A 16,045-nucleotide genomic window follows, 5' to 3' on the forward strand; every position below is an offset into this window, starting at 1 on the left:
GAGAGAGAGAGAGAGAGAGAGAGAGAGAGAGAGAGAATGAGAATGAATGTGAGTGCAGAGCCTATGGATGCCAGAGGGGGTGGTGGACTTCGTAGAGTGGAGTTACAGCTATTTGTGAACCCACAATGTGAGTGCTAGGATTTGAACTCTGAGAGAGTGTGAACTCTTAACAGCTAAGCCCTCTCTCCAAGGCTTGTTAAAAGCTCGTTTGAACCAGTTATGATGTAATTTCTGAGAATGGCAAAGTGGATAAAGTGATTCTGCATACATCTTTATTTCTATTGCATATCCAAGCCCCAACACATTCTCCTGAGAAAATCCACACCTATTTATTCTAACTAAATTTAGTGGGGGAACTCCCCCTTCCCTCCTTTCTTTCTTCTTATCAAAGGCTAAACCTACTGCCCGAACTTGCTGGGCAAGCAGTTCACCATTGAGGCCTATGTCTAGAATTTTTTTTAGATTTTTTGAGTCAGGTCTAAGTGACCCAGGCAGGCCCCGATTTTGGGATCCTTCTGTATTGGCCTCTTGGATAGATGCCATCATAGACCTGGGCTATGAGGTCCAGCAAAGTTTGTAAATGGTCAAGACACTTTCCAGAAGGGATAAGGAAAGTACCACGACTTTAGGGAGAGGCATATGACAGATCTACACGAACCGCAAATCCCATGCCAAAAGTTGGGCCCACTTTAGGAACACCCCTGCATGCATCGGTTGTGAGGCGCCTACTGTCGCTGGTCACTCGGTTCCATTCCTTTGACTTTGGCCTCAATTCCCAGGGAAAGGCATCTAGCACACCTTGCCTCAATTACCCACTGACCCTCTACCGTAGAGAATGACAATCCCCCAACCCGGTCCCTGGGTCTCCCCGACAAGGCACGCTGGGGTCAGGCCCCATGTGTTGGGTATTGACCGAAGGCAGATGCGCTGTCCCGTATCGGGATGCAGGGACAGCGAGGGGGCGGGGGCCACTGCAGGCGCCCCTGGGGCTTGCGAGGGCCTACCTGGCTTCGTTCTCGGTGTTCCCGCTGCCGGGTCTTGGCTGCCTTGCGAAAAGCCGCCGACATGCCTACTGAGGTCTAGGAAATGCTCAGCAAACTCCACCACCACCACAGCACTACCCAACCCGCCGCGTCCGCCAAGACACCGGAAGCAGGCCCAAGACGCAGCTTGCTATGCAGCCTATCAGAAGCCTGCTTTACCGGAAATACATCCCCGCTCAAGCGGCCTGAATCGGAGGCTTCTGGGAGATGTAGTTTCCTAAGCTAGAATCTTGGGATTCCTACACAGCTCTCAGTCGGCAGAGAACGTCCACTGGTCCAGAGACCTAGACTTCGCTCCGGGCCGCACGTTGGCATCTGGGAACACGTGGCTGGCACTGTTCTCTGGCTGCGCTCGGCTTGCGTGTGCGCATGTGCTGTCACCTGAGACTTGGCGTGGGTTAAGATTCTAAGTAGAACTAAAATGTGACTCACACCTTTAACTCCAGCTCTCTAGAGGTAGAAGCTGGCAATTTTCTTTAAGTTCAAGGCTAACCTGGTCTTACATAGTGATTGCCAGGCCAGCCAGGGCTACATAGTAAAATAAATCGCAGTCTAAAAACAGAAAAAAACAAATAAACCAAAAACTAGAAATAATGTGAATCTTACAGTATACTGGAAAGAGTACTTTTAAAACCATATTTGGCTCCTCAGCTGACTTCTGGCTGCGTGGCTCTGCGCTGATTGCTTGACTTTAAAGAGCATCATTTTTCTCACCCATAAAACGAACATAATAATAGCAGGCTGGTCTTGCTCATAGGAGTATCAAGGGCTCTGAGTTGCAGAACTGTATCTATAAGCAGAGTAGAAAAGAATCATCTAATAGCAATAAAGTTCTGAGTCCTTCACAGCCATCAAAGTTGTGCGTCTGGCTGGCCGACTTAACATATGGTAGTATAATATGATAGATAGAGAGCCGTGAACTGTGGAGGGAGTGTTCTGGTGCCAGCTCTGCTCTTAACCAAGAAAAGTTAGCTTTGCTGAGGCTTGGTATCCACAACTAGTTGTAAAATGATAAAATAATACTATACCCTCAGGATTTTTTTTTTTTTTTGGTTTTTCGAGACAGGGTTTCTCTGTGTAGNCNTGGCTGTCCTGGAACTCACTCTGTAGCCCAGGCTGGCCTTGAACTCAGAAATCCGCCTGCCTCTGCCTCCCAAGTGCTGGGATTAAAGGCGTGTGCCACCACGCCCGGCTTACCCTCAGGATTTTGAGGTTTAAAAGACATATGTTTTCAGTGCTTAATGTTGGGTTTACTTGTTAGCAGGTTCACAATAAAACTGATTTGTTTCTGGTTTTGTTTTGTTTTGTTAGTTTGTTTTATTGGGATTGACTTAGTCTGATTAGGTTTGGTGTTTTGAGGCAGTGTCTAGCTATGTAGGCCTGGCTGCACTGACACTCATAGACCAAGCTGGCCTCAGATTCACAGTGATCTCTTGCGTCTGCAAAGAGCTGGGATTACAAGTGTGTGACAGTGTGCCCAGCCATCCTGTTATTTTTGTCACCACTAAAGCTACCTTTAAGTAGCACAAGAGAGAGTTGGACCCAGCCAAGCATCACAGCAATGTTTGGGTTTGTTTGTGCTCTCTCCCCCCTCCCCCCTACACCTGCCACCCTCCCCCACCCCACCCCACCCCCGTATGTTTTCATCTGTTGGCATTTGGAATCTTTTCCACTATGGGAGACTAATCTTCAGCCAGCTCTTTTTTGTTTTTGTTTTATTGAGACAGGATGTCACAATGTAGTCCTAGTTGTCCTAGAAGTCACAATGTAGACCAGGCTGGCCTCGAATTCACAGACATCCACTTGCCAAGTGCTGGGATTAAAGACATGTACCACGACACAGGCTTCCAGACTCTTTCATTGCATCCATTTTACGTGACTCTGGTAAAGTCTCTCCTACTGAAGAACACATGGAAGCCCTCTTCAGAGAGTCCAGGGGACAAGTGGATATGGAAAAGGTCACAGTACAAAAAGTCTTTTTCCTGCCTCTACACTTTTTTTTTGCCCAGTTAGGTCCACAGGTGTGAGGAAAACTCTGTTTGGTTTGTCATCCTTGGAAACAAGCTACTTCATCATCTAGTCTGGTACTTACCTTCCCAGCCGCGTCTCAAGAAACTTAGCTATCTGATAGAATGACCGGATGGTAGCTGTATCCACTCCTGCCTTGTCCCCTGAAGAAGTATTAGTGACCAGCTGCATCTGGGGAAGCCATCGTTGTACCCTGGAGGTGGGGGACTCTAGAAATAACCCGAGATTGGCATTGTACAACTACCACCTATTAGCTTGGCATTAGAGCCACATCGTGAAAATCTTTGTAAACCAGTTTGTATGTTTTTTTTTTTTTTTTTTCAAGACTAAAAGGGGTGATAACGACCACACACGGGACACACACAGCTTTTAGCCATGTGCGCTCTCTGCTTCCCTGCCATGCTCTGCCTGTCACTCATTTTTTCCCTCTGTTACACCCTCCTGGGCTTGAGAGCACAAAGAACGTTTCTAGGGATTTGAAAGAGAGTATTTACTAAGCTCGAGGCTTGTGAGGGCTCTGCACATTGCAACGTTAAGAGTGAGCAATAAAGCCGGGGAAGGAAGGGTATTTTCTCACTAGGAGGAAGGAGGTCTTGTGGTTGAAGGCACCAGAGAATGATTCAGCACCCAGAGGAAGCCATGAGCGGCTTGGCCGAAGAGACCCAGCGCAGTCTTTTGAAAACTCTTGCAAAGTAAGAAGACCGACTGAGATGGGGCTTCTTGAGTTTGAGGTAGGGAAGTGTGCGTCGGGAGCTCCTGGATGGGAGGGAGCCAGCATCCCCTCCCTCCCCCTTCATTGAAGCGGGTCTCCAAGCACTCGGCTTCCAACTCCGGCTCAGACACACCTGTTTCTCAAGAGGGTGGAGAAGACAGATGGGGAACAGGAACAGAGAGTCCACGAGGCCGATCCCTGAACTCCCTGGGGCACGTCTTTCTGGGCCAATGGAAAGAGAGTGAGCAGGGAAATGTGAGCCCACTGGAAATGGAGTGGAGAAAGGGCACAGCCTCCATGTCCTGGGTCTCCCTCCCCCAGGCTGGCCAAGGCCACAGATCTCCTAACTTTCTCTGACCTTTAGACTTTAAATCCTAACAACAGAACCTTAGCACTTGACCATGAAAGGGAAGGGGGGACGACTACCGCCTACTGAAGACTTAGTGCCTGGTCTTACCCAGTCCCCCAACCACAGTATCCTTGGAGGGAGAGGCTGCCTTCCAGAGGTCACAGACTGCCCAGGTGATGGGTAGCATCACCTTTGGCATGACAGCCTGAGTTTCAATCCTGACTTTGACATTCTTTTTTTTTTTTTTTTTTTTGGTTTGGTTTTTCGAGACAGGGTTTCTCTGTATAGCTCTGGCTGTCCTGGAACTCACTTTGTAGACCAGGCTGGTCTTGAACTCAGAACTCTGCCTGCCTCTGCCTCCCGAATGCTGGGATTAAAGGCGTGTGCCACCACACCTGGCAACTTTGACATTCTTGACCATTATTTAATATACTTGTGTTCCCCTTCCCCATCCATCTCCCTCTCCCCATTCCCCCTTTCTCTACAGGGCCTCACTATGTAGCTCACAGAGATCTGCCTACCTGTGCTTCTTGAGTGCTAGGATTAAAGGTGCAGGCCACCACAGATCCAACCTCCCTTTTCCCATGTTTGTTTGTTTATTTGTTTGTTGTTGCAGGCTAAATGATTTTAATGGAATAGATAATTATATAATAACATTTTATTTAAAGGGGCTGGAGAGATGGCTCAGTGGTTAAGAGTACTGGCTGCTCTTCCAAAGGACTGCCGTTCAATACCCAGTACCCATGTGGCAGTTCACAACTGTCTGAAACATCAGTTCCAGGGGATCTGACCCCCCTCACACAGACATATACACAGGCAGAACTCCAATGTACATAAACTAAAAATAAATCATAAAAACTATTTTTAAAATACAGAATATTCTATGAATTTGCAAGTCATCCCTGCACAGGGACTGTGTTAATCTCTGTATTACTCCAATTTTAGTATCCGTACGGCTGAGTCAAGTACCATTTTTCTCACCTTTGAGAAGATGATTAGAAATGTGTATTTAAGGCTAGTGAGACAGCTCAGTGGGTAAAAGCCCTTGGTGTGAGAGCCTGCTGACCTTAGTTTCTGACCTAAACCCATGCTGGCAGAATCTGACTCCAGGGCCAGCAACATGCCTCAGTGGGCACAAGCACTCGCCCCCAAGTCCCCAGGGACTGCATGGTAAGAAGAAAGAACTCATTCCCACAAGTAACCCCTGATTTCCTACATGTGTATCCATTCACACACACGCACACACACACACACAAACACACACACACCACTTCTAAAGACTTTATTATATTTTTATTTATGTGTTTTATTTATGATTGTCTTTGTGTGAATAAATGTCACCTGTGTTCCTGTCTGAGGAGGCCAGAAGAGGGCATCAGATTCCTTGAAGCTGGAGTCACAAGCGCTGTGAGGGGCCAGATCTATCTGCTGGGAACTGAGCTCTGCTCTTCTGGAGAAGCCGTGCACTGGCTACATTTTAGGTCAGCCTGACACAAACTAAAGCAATTTTGGAAGAAGGAAGATCAATTAAGAAAATGCCCCCACCAGATTGGCATGTAGGAAAGCCTATGGTACAATTGTTTGATGGTTGGTTGATGTGGAAGGGCCCTGCTCACTGTGGGTGGTGCCACCCCTGGGCTGGTGGTTGTGAGTGCTATAAAACAACAACAACAAACAACAACAACAGGCTGAGCAACTCATGAGAAACAAGCCAGTAAGTAGCATGTTCCACCATGGCTTTTGCCCAGGCTCCTGCCCTGACTTCCCTTGAGCTGCTGCAATGTGGAATTGTAAGCTGAAATAAGCCCTTGGCTCTCTAACTTGCTTTTGGTCATGGTGTTAGAAAGCTAACAGCAAGCAGGCTCATAAACCAAGCCGTCTCTCTAGCCCTCACGCCCCCATTGCATTTTTAAAGAGAACTGACTCCAGAGGGTTGTCCTCTGACACAAGCACACAGGTGCACTAGCACTAGCATGCACATGTGAGTCCACATACACACACACACCACCCAGATATACCCCATATACATGTATATGTGTATACATACATATATATGTTGACTGGATAATTACGTGAGTTTATATATGTAAAGTGTTTAGGAAATGGTGCAAACTGGAAGCTCACAGAGTTTTGGCTCTTGGTAAAGGCCTTCAGTAGCACTTCAAGCCATAGGAAAACAAAGAAGGAAGACCCCAAGATGAAGCCCCTTTACTGCTCACTCCTAACCCTTCCTTTCCTGAAGGCTCTGCCCTAGTTATATAGTTTCTACCGCCGGGAGGAAACTGTGACCAAAAAGCAAGCTGAAGAGGAAGCGGTTTATCTGACTTCTACTTCATCATAGTGCACCATTGACGGACGGATGTCAGGACAGGAACACAAACAGGGCAGGGACCTTGAGGCAGGAGTTGATGTGGAGACCATGGAGGGGTGCTGCTTACTGGCTTGTTCCTCATGGCTTGCTCAGTCTGCTTTCTTATGGTATCCAGGACCACCAGCCCAGGGATGGCACCACCCACCATGGCACTGGGCTGGCTCTTCCTCCATCAATCACTAATTAGAAAAATGCCCTACAGGCTTTCTTACAGCCTGATCTTATGGAAGCATTTCTCAATTGAGGTTTCCTCCTTTCAAACAAACAAACAAACAAACAAACAAAACCTCTAGATTGTGTCAAGTTGACACAAAACTAGACAGTACAGTTTCCCACCATTGTCCCCACTTCAGTCAGGACAGACAGACCCCTCTCGCTGTCTACTCCAACCAGGAAAGATAGTGTTCCCTGCATTCCTGTACATAGAGTTCCCTAGACCTGGGAGACAAGTCCCAGAGGAAGGGCCCACCCTCAGACTGTCTGTTAGTGAATAGACACCTTGGTAGCAGGTCCCTGGCAGGGAGTGACAGGGTTTCCAAATGAAAGCAGTGTGTGACATTCATCCCTCATTTACTGCAGGTCAAACACTGGAGTAGATACTGGGAATGCAGTAGTGAACAACAACAACAAAAAAAGACCCAACCTCTGCCCTCGTGGCATTTGCAATTTAAGAATCAACAACATTTAAGCAATCCTTTAACTCTGAAAGAAAACCTGGCCTAGAGGCTGTCTTAGGACCTAGCAACCAGACCCCTGTTACAGAAGGGAAGGCGCCACACCAGCCTTGAAGGGTCTTAATTCCCAAAATGCTAGCTTGGCTGGATGCAGCCTTGGATTAGGGGGGGGGGGCTCTCTGGACATCTGAATCATCACCGAGACGCAAAGGTTATTACCAGGGTTAGTTTGTTGTCTCTTGTTTTGCAAACAGCACAACAGAGCTCCCCCTCCCTCACCCCCCTCCCTCCAGATCAAGGCTATTTATTCCTAGTGACAAGCCTGAGGATCCCAGGGGGGGTGGCCTCAAGGACCTGGATGGGCCTCATGTCCCTGGCAGGCACCAGTCCTCCCTTCCCGGAATAGGGTAGAAGCTGGAGGGTCAGAAACTGCACAAGTTCCCTCCCTTCTTAACCACCCCTGCACCAACCACTGTTCACACACCCTCTCGGGAAACCCAAAGCCAGTGAGGCCGAGGATTAGGGTCTCCCTGAGCCTCAAAGGTCAAAACTATTCCTGGGCACTATAGAAACCTCAGTGCCAGGGCACAGTTGAGGATGGGGAGGTTGTTGCCTGCGCTTTCGCCACTCGCTTATAGAATAAAGCCTTTTGAAATTGAGGAGGATAAAGACTCGCTCTCTTTAGCCCAAGTTTCTAGGAAAAAAAAAAAAACCCTTGATCTCCGCTGGTAAGGCAGAATCAAAACCACGCCTCCAGCCGGCTGAATTAAGGCCTCCTTCCCAAGCTAAGGTTTAGTGTAACATCTGGGGATGAGCTAGAGGGAAAATAGGAGGCGGGGGGGGGGGGGTCTGGTCTCCAGATGGACTCTAGCTAGTCCTAGGAACTCTGCACCCCTGGCCTGGGATCGCTTCCAGCCGTCCCCCGGGGTCCGAAGGGCGCAGGAGGCGGGTTAAGCTGCAGGGGGCGAGCAAGGAGTGGTCGAGGAGGTCAGAGCACCAGGTTCCACTGGGCTGGGCTCGCCGCAGGCAGGAGGGGGCGGGGTCTGGCCCCCGCGGGCGGGTTGGGGGCCCGTGGGCGGGGTCCGGGCGGGGCGGGCCCTAGCACTTCCTCGGAGGCTTAGGGCCGCGCGCCCACTCGCCCACACAGTCAGTCGCAGCCGGCTACCTCGCTGCGGCTCTCTCGGCCCCCCTCCGCCTGGCCCACAGGTAGGAGCCGCCGGGCGATCGGCTCCCGCCCCACCCACGCCGCTCGCGCCCAGCTCCCGCGCCCGCTTCGAGGTGAGAGTCCCCCGCCCCAGCTGCGCTCGGACCAGGGTGGCTCTCTGGGCCCCTCACCCCTGTCTTCTGCTGGGGCATCCCGAATTCGGGTCCCCACGCGCCTGCACGGACCCCACCGCTCCGCGCCTCCGGGCCGGGCGGGGACCGCCAGAGTTGCAAGGGGTGGGGACCAAGTTTGAACTAGAAAAGCTACAGAGATCAGCAGGGTTGGAGAAACTGAGGCTCTTAGGGAGCCTGGTAGAACAGACAAGGACGCGCGCCCCAGGAGGCTACCAGGACCACTCCAACGAGGGCAGAGAATGGCCGGATGAACTTCTCGAGGCACGGCGGGGACCCGGGTTCTGGGGAGCATTTTAAGAAGCAAATGTATGGCCCCAGGGAACTCATGGCCTTGGAGGGCCCCGAGGCTGGAGCTTGTTAGACTAGCGCTAAATCTGCCTCCCGGAGGCCTAAAGAGACTCTCAGGTCCGAAACATAGAGACGCTGAGAGAGACCAAGACTTGGATATGAACAGGGATAGAGATCCCCAGAGTGGAGGCCCTACTGGGACACAGCTCCAGAGATACAGGAACACCTTCACCCAAACACAAAGACGGGTACTGACAAAGCTTAAGGGTACTGAGAGGTACGGAGTGGAGGCTAGAGTTCGCTGAGGAGAGACACCTAGAGTGTTCACTGACAGCTGCCCCCAGGCTTGAAAGGGTGGAGGCAAGGCTAGGGGGAAATTGACTCTTAGCCAGCCCATCCCCCAGGAGGCAGAGGACCTGAGGCTGTAAAGCTGAGCTGAAGAGAGAGAGAGAGCCCCATACACACACAGCCACCAAGACAGGGCCAACTTATTTTTAAACTCAAATCTTGGACGCTCTGCTTCAGCCCTAGGGGACTCTGGGGTGAATGAAATGTCCCTCTCCTGTCCTCGGAGCAGCTGCTGGATCCGCTCCCTTCTCCCTAAACTGCTTTGACTTCCAGGCCCTGTGGGGAAGAGGGGCAGTGGAGAGTTTGGGATTGGTGCCTGGTTTTTTTTGGGGGGGGGAGGCTCTAATTTCTCCCCTAAGTCTCTTGTCAAGGGGGAGGGGTCTTCTCTAAGTCTGAGTCACAGCTGTGGGGTCTGGCCAGGGTCCTCCTGGACTTGGGATGTTGGGGGGGGCGGGAGGTTGCAGGAGGCGGGGAAGGGGGATATACTAAAGGGTTGAGCAGTTGGCATGGGTAATTGGAAAGACTTCTGGGTGTCTTCCAATGGCAGGCTGGCAGCTGGGGAAGAGAGCCAGCTCTAGTGTATCTCCTGTTCGCCCTCCCTCCCCCCCAAAGGATGACTGCCCCTTCCACCACTATCAAAGCATTTCTAGGCAGAGTTCCCCTCTGATGGATAGGACACTTCTGCTCCAATTGCTGAACAGCCTTGGCCATGCCCCTAGCCTGCCCCTGGTGTCTTGTACTGAGCTCTAAAGGGGACCTATACTCTGTCCTGCCTTTTCACAAGCTGAGATACAGTGGTCGTGGGGTGTGTATTGTGTAAATGACGAGGAATCTAGCAAGTATGTGCCCCTGGAACCAACCATCTCTAAGGTCTTTAAAGTCCCCCCACCCCACCCTGGTATCCCGCTGGCTGGGCTAGAGCTTATGATATGTACCAGTGGTTCCCTCAGACTTCACTGAGACTCCCAAGGTCATATCCCAGGTTAACTCTTGCTTCAGGCCTACCTGAGACCCACTGTTTGGCTCCAGTAGGAGTTGAGGGGCTTGTTGTAAAAATACAAGTGACTAGTGTTTACTTACATAAGGCTACAGCCTTATTTGCCAGAAGCTGTTATGGGGATTATCACGTTTTAGCTTGACAGCTGTCCTAGGAGAGGGAGGTAATAGTATCTTATTTAACTGGATGCACCCACAGTCTCAGGGAATGAAAACTGTATACCCAAGGTCACAGGATTTCAAGTCAGGTGTATATTTTGTGACTCAGGCAAGCTGTTATCCACTGGACACCATACAGAAAGATATCCTGCCACTCAGCTCTGAGAAGTTCACTCTGTGTGTGTGTGTTTGTGTGTGTGTCTTAAGTCAGGTATGGAGATATGTGTGTTCGTGGAAATAGCAGATTGGGGTCATCTGGAAGATCCACTGTATTCTCTAACCCCCCCCTCCTACCCCCACTACTCCTCCACCCCCTTCACCTCCCCACCCCTCCAGCCCCCTCACTCCCCCACCCCCCACCTGCTCCCAGAAATACAAACTGTCTCCCAGCTCACCCTTTTAACCCCCGAGCTTTGCCAGGCATTGGGGGGGAGAGGGGTTGGGAGGAAGAGGGACAGAGATGAGGAGTCAAGTGGGCCTTGGTGGTGCCCTTCACTCTGTCCTCATTAGAGACATAGGGACTGGGAGATTCTGGGAGGAAGCAGAAGGCACACCCATACCCTATTTGGGGTGCCTCATCTCATTGTGGTGACTGGCTCTGAGGGGGTGGATCCAGGGCTAGCCTGGGCCTGGGAAGGTAGCTGCTGCCGCTCCTGCTAGCCAAGCCCGGAAGGAAGGGCTCACAAGTGGACACATGGCCACAGGCCACCTGTGTTGCTGTCTATTGTCCAGTGGCTAACAGCCCAGGCAATCCTCAGATGCTGGGCCAGAGGAAACCAGGACCTGAATGACAGGGGAGAGAGAAGGAGGGCCTCTCTCCACCCTTCAGCATGACCCCTACCTGAGGACTCTCCACTTTGAAGACTCCCACTTTGGTGGCCTTGTGTCCTTCTTTGGGTGTGAACCGGGTATTCTCCCTCCTTGTTGAAGGGAAAGTTCAAACTCATAAGCCACAAAGAGGTGGGCTCTTCAGGTTTGGGACATCTGTTGCTGCCTGAAGTCTGAACTCTAAGGCAGACCAAGGTGTTTGGTGAGAACTTCCTGTACTTGCTGAGCGTGTGTGTGTGTGTGTGTGTGTGTGTGTGTGTGTGTGTGTGTGTGTGTTTAGTGTGTGTTGCCTTTCCTTCATCTTAAGCCAGGGCAGCCACGAAGAAGGGGGATGGTAGGTTCCTCTGTGCATCCCCCCCACCCCTTTTAACTTCCTCCAGCCTCCTGTGCGACCAGGACAGCATCCCCACCCTGTGGGTCCTGCGGGTCTTCTTTACTACCCAGCCCTTTGAGAGCTTGCTTCATAGTGGAGGAAGGTGGAACTGGAGAACTCTGACTTTGGGGCCGGGAGAGACTGGAATTGGCCAGCACAAGAGACTGGGAACCCCATTTCACTGCCCCCCCATTCTTCTTGCTCCTGTTCCAGAAGCGGCTGTGTGGGTGACCTCATCCCACAAGCATGCTTTGTTCCTGAGAAAATGGAAAGTGTCTGAGGTTTGGTGGGGGGCTGGGAGTCTGCAGCGACAGCGCTCAGGACTCCCCTTGTCTTACTCCCCCTTAAGAAGGGACCCCACTGGGGCTCCCGGGGCGCCTGCCTTCTCAGCTTTCACTACTCTAACCTCAAACTCTGAGAAATCAGGGAAGGTGGGCAGAGGCTGCCTGTCCAGATTTAGGGGGCTTTGCAAAGCTTGCAAAGGCACCTGGCAGGAGGTGGGCAGGGGACACTGCCCTGTCCATGTGTCTCCACTTGCCTTCTGCCTTCCCCGGGGCATCTCAGTTTTTTCCCTTTTTTCTCCCTCTGGCTGGCAAAAAGCTGACATCTGGCCCTCCTGCTGCCACAGCTGCAGCAGCTGTCACAGCCAAGACTGCCCGGAGTTGGTGTGACCAGAGACACAGCAGAGGTGGTAGAGATGAGGATGAGGGTCCAGCTGGGGAAGTTTGGCTGTCTCCAGCTTACAGGGTTTCCTTCCTGCCTGAACCGAAGCTGAGCCTTGCAAGTTCTTGCTGCTTGGCTGATTCTCCTGGGAGGGGAGGCCTGACTTCTCGCACCAAGGAGCGAGCGCCATTCATCAGACAAGCATCTCTCTAGCACTCCACTATTTCCTGCATCGGTAGCGAGTTGGGGGGGGGGGGAGTACACAGAACACAGCTCATTCCACATAAAACTCCCCAGATCGGAAGTCTAGATAAATATCCCCTAATCTAAACTCCTATGATTCCTACCCTGGGAGGCAGGAGGTGAGAATGCTGTCTATATGCAGTAGGATTGGTGGCCTCTGTCCTGGCCTTTGGCACCCTAGGGACAGTCCAGAGAGTTGAAGCAAACCTTAGGCTAGGGCAGGAAATGAGTCACTGACCCAGGAAAAGCCCCCTCCCCCCCAGATCAGCCAGGGCCTAGATAAGAAAACAACTTCTGCTTCCTGGTTTTTTTCCTGACCTCTTCCTATCCTCGCAGTCAAATATAGAAATAAATATGGAAGATTTGAGCATGCACGGAGCCTACTGCCGACTACTCTAGGGTCCCCAGAGCAGTCCCGCTTCCCCATCCTCACATGCTCTGATCTGGCATCTTCTATAACCCCCCTCCCCCTTTTTAACGCAAAGAGGTTTTATCCAGAGCTGTGCCTGTGTGGCAGTCCTTCTAGGTGAACTCTGCCCATCTTCCTCACAGGGCTCACTGGGCACCGCCACCATGAGCGAGGCATTTGACTGTGCAAAATGCAACGAGTCCTTGTACGGCCGCAAATACATCCAGACAGACAGTGGCCCCTACTGCGTTCCCTGCTACGACAACACCTTCGCCAACACCTGTGCCGAGTGCCAGCAGCTCATTGGGCATGATTCAAGGGTAAGGACCGGACCAAACGGGTGAGAGAGTAGGTGAAGGCTGGTGGGAGAGGGCCAAAGATAAATCCACCAGCCTGGGTGCTGTCTCCTTGAAGGAACTGTTCTATGAGGACCGCCACTTCCACGAGGGCTGCTTCCGCTGCTGCCGATGCCAGCGCTCCCTTGCCGATGAGCCCTTCACCTGTCAGGACAGTGAGCTTCTGTGTAATGAGTGTTACTGCACAGCCTTCTCATCCCAGTGTTCTGCCTGCGGGGAGACTGTCATGCCTGGTACGTCCCGGGCTTGGGAATTGCTGAGTCAGATCTTTTTGTCTGCCTGTCTCATGCATGCATGGGGTAGGGGGGCGGGGTTGATGTGAGTAGAGACCTCCACATGCTGCATGTTACTGGAACGTGTGTGGAACTGTAGTGCATGTGTGCTCTTGAGAGCTTAAGGCACCACAGGGATTGGCACACTCAGCTCTACACAGGAAAGCTTGGCAGGTACCAAAGGTGTATCGGACCAGTAGGCCTAGCGAACACATAAGGACTCACCAGATGCATAACGGCTGGCATGCTTGCTACACACGGGCGTTAGTGTGTGTGTGTGTGTGTGTGAAGACCCACATGTTTGGTGTACTGAGATTCTCCGACTTGCCGCATTGACGTTTTGGGGGCAGAGATTAAACTATAGGCTTCAGATGTATGGTGACCTTAATGCATGTGGGGATTTAGCATGTGTAGAATGATAGACCTAGAATATGCAAAGGCTTAGCGTGTACTGAACATGTCATCCCCAGGGCATTAGGCTTTGTGTAGGCGGTGGCCTGGCTAGTGGGATTTTGCGTGTTATACTGGTAGTTCTGGTACTTAATGACTTATTTAACATGTACTGGAACAGCACAGAGGCTTGGCATATGTTAAGATAGTAGTGTCAGAGTTCAAGGCCAGCCTGGTCTATAGAGTGAGTTCCAGGACAGCCAGAGCTACACAGAGAAACCCTGTCTCGAAAAACCAAAAAAAAAAAAAAAGATAGTAGTGTCAAAGACATGGAGTTTTAACATGTGTGCTTAGCATGTTTGAAGGGAGAGGTTGGTGTATGTAATATACGTGGTAGTAGTAAGTATGTATGTATGTATTTTGGTTTGTTTTTTCGAGACAGGGAGCCCTGGCTGTCCTGGAACTCACTCTGTAGACCAGGCTGGCCTCGAACTCAGAAATCCGCCTGCCTCTACCTCCCGAGTGCTGGGATTAAAGGCGTGCGCCACCACTGCCCGGCTCATGGTAGTGCATGGCTACAACTCTACTTGGCAGAGTGGCCCTCTCGAGTTTGGGCCAGTGTCAAAGTGGGATTCCTGTTCCCCACAGGGTCCCGGAAGCTGGAGTATGGAGGCCAGACGTGGCATGAACACTGCTTTCTGTGCAGTGGCTGTGAGCAGCCACTGGGCTCCCGCTCCTTCGTGCCTGACAAGGGTGCCCACTACTGTGTGCCTTGCTATGAGAACAAATTTGCTCCTCGGTGTGCCCGCTGCAGCAAGGTTGGGGCTGGGCCTGGGAATTCAGGGTAAGACCTGTTGTGGGTGGGAGTCCTCACCCCCCACCCCTGCTGATGGATGATGTCCCCACAGACGCTGACCCAGGGTGGAGTGACATATCGTGATCAGCCCTGGCATCGAGAGTGCCTGGTCTGTACTGGGTGCAAGACACCCCTTGCAGGGCAGCAGTTCACATCTCGGGATGATGATCCTTATTGTGTGGCCTGCTTTGGAGAACTCTTTGCACCCAAGTGCAGTAGCTGCAAGCGCCCCATCACAGGTGGGAGCGGCAGCGAGGGCGCAGGTAAGAGTGCGGATGTAACACGGGTGAGGTTAAGGGGCAGCAGTGGCCCCCAGACCTGCAGAGCTAACCTCCAGCCTTCCTCCAGGACTCGGTGGAGGCAAGTATGTGTCCTTCGAAGACCGACATTGGCACCACAGCTGCTTTTCCTGTGCCCGCTGCTCCACCTCCCTGGTGGGCCAAGGCTTTGTACCAGACGGAGACCAAGTTCTATGCCAGGGCTGCAGCCAAGCAGGCCCCTGAGCCGAGGATCCTGACTCTCCTCTTTCCCAAACCAAGGGTTCAAGACTTTGGCACCTTTTTCTGAACCACTTCTGGGGCCCAGCCCCTCCCTAGTACGGGCCACCCCCGCTCCCCACTCATGGGGACTTCAGGATTCAGTCACCCAATTGTAACACACCCTAGTGGTACTCCCTGACCCAGGTCCCCAAATCTGGGCTGTTGTGGAACACCCATGACTTAAGCCTTTCTCCAAGTCCGGATTCCAGAAATGTTCCCCACATCAAGGCTCTGACACCCCAGCCCCCCAAACCTGGACTCTGAGGCCTAGGCCTCCTTAAGTCAAGACTTCTAGGGTAGATTTTTTTTTTTTTTTTTAGTTTTCCTGCAGGTGCCTAAGAAGTCTTCAAAAATAGATTGTACACCCGGTTTGACCTCACCCCCATCCCACTGCTCTCTCTGAGCTGCAGCCGCATGTATAGCAGATTAGGGGTTCCCTGGTTAGAGGGTTGTAAGGTACAGGGTGCTGTCCAGCCTCTGAGTACCATGTTATTTCAGCTCCAGGTTGCCCTGCAACAGGAAGCAGGAAGGTTGCTCACCCTGTTTCCAGAGATTGCAATAAAGCAGTGTGAGGGAGCGCAGGCCCCGTGTATGTGTGAGAGGATGAGGGGAGGTTGCATGGCTGAGTCAGGCTTTTGTAAACCTAGTGGGCGGGCCGTGGGGTGGGGATTCTCTCCCCAGGAAGAGGATCCCCTCTGGCAGCCACGCCGGTCCCTCTTGAGCTTGGCCAACCTCCCCACTGCTGGCGGAGGACTTTTTCCTCTGTGAGCAAGGGAGGGATTGGGAGTGGTGCCAGACAAAGCCGAGAGG

The 16,045-nt window shown here is 51.8% G+C and overlaps 2 protein-coding genes and 1 non-coding gene across 3 annotated transcripts in view; 1 reads left to right on the forward strand and 2 right to left on the reverse strand.

Moving 5' to 3' along the window:
* Positions 1-1,148, reverse strand: part of Utp11 (UTP11 small subunit processome component) — a 15,736-nt gene extending 14,588 nt beyond the window's left edge. The window contains exon 1 of the mRNA XM_021160412.1: positions 1,005-1,148. Coding sequence (XP_021016071.1) covers positions 1,005-1,067 — 63 coding nt within the window. The 5' untranslated portion in view covers positions 1,068-1,148. The remainder of the gene's footprint in view (positions 1-1,004) is intronic.
* A 3,849-nt stretch (positions 1,149-4,997) lies between these two features.
* LOC115030933 lies at positions 4,998-5,101 on the reverse strand. Its single transcript, XR_003836532.1, has one exon. It is a non-coding gene; the product is annotated as a U6 spliceosomal RNA (small nuclear RNA).
* Positions 5,102-8,293: 3,192 nt separating this feature from the next.
* Fhl3 (four and a half LIM domains 3) lies at positions 8,294-15,817 on the forward strand. The gene is made up of 6 exons (XM_021160732.2): positions 8,294-8,455; positions 12,966-13,142; positions 13,237-13,411; positions 14,489-14,658; positions 14,749-14,959; positions 15,045-15,817. The coding sequence occupies exons 2-6, from the start codon at positions 12,987-12,989 to the stop codon at positions 15,197-15,199; spliced, it is 867 nt and encodes a 288-aa protein (XP_021016391.1). The 5' UTR covers positions 8,294-8,455; positions 12,966-12,986; the 3' UTR covers positions 15,200-15,817.
* The last annotated feature ends 228 nt before the right edge of the window (positions 15,818-16,045 follow it).

This window comes from Mus caroli, chromosome 4, assembly GCF_900094665.2.
Source record: "Mus caroli chromosome 4, CAROLI_EIJ_v1.1, whole genome shotgun sequence".
Lineage (NCBI taxonomy): Eukaryota > Metazoa > Chordata > Mammalia > Rodentia > Muridae > Mus > Mus caroli.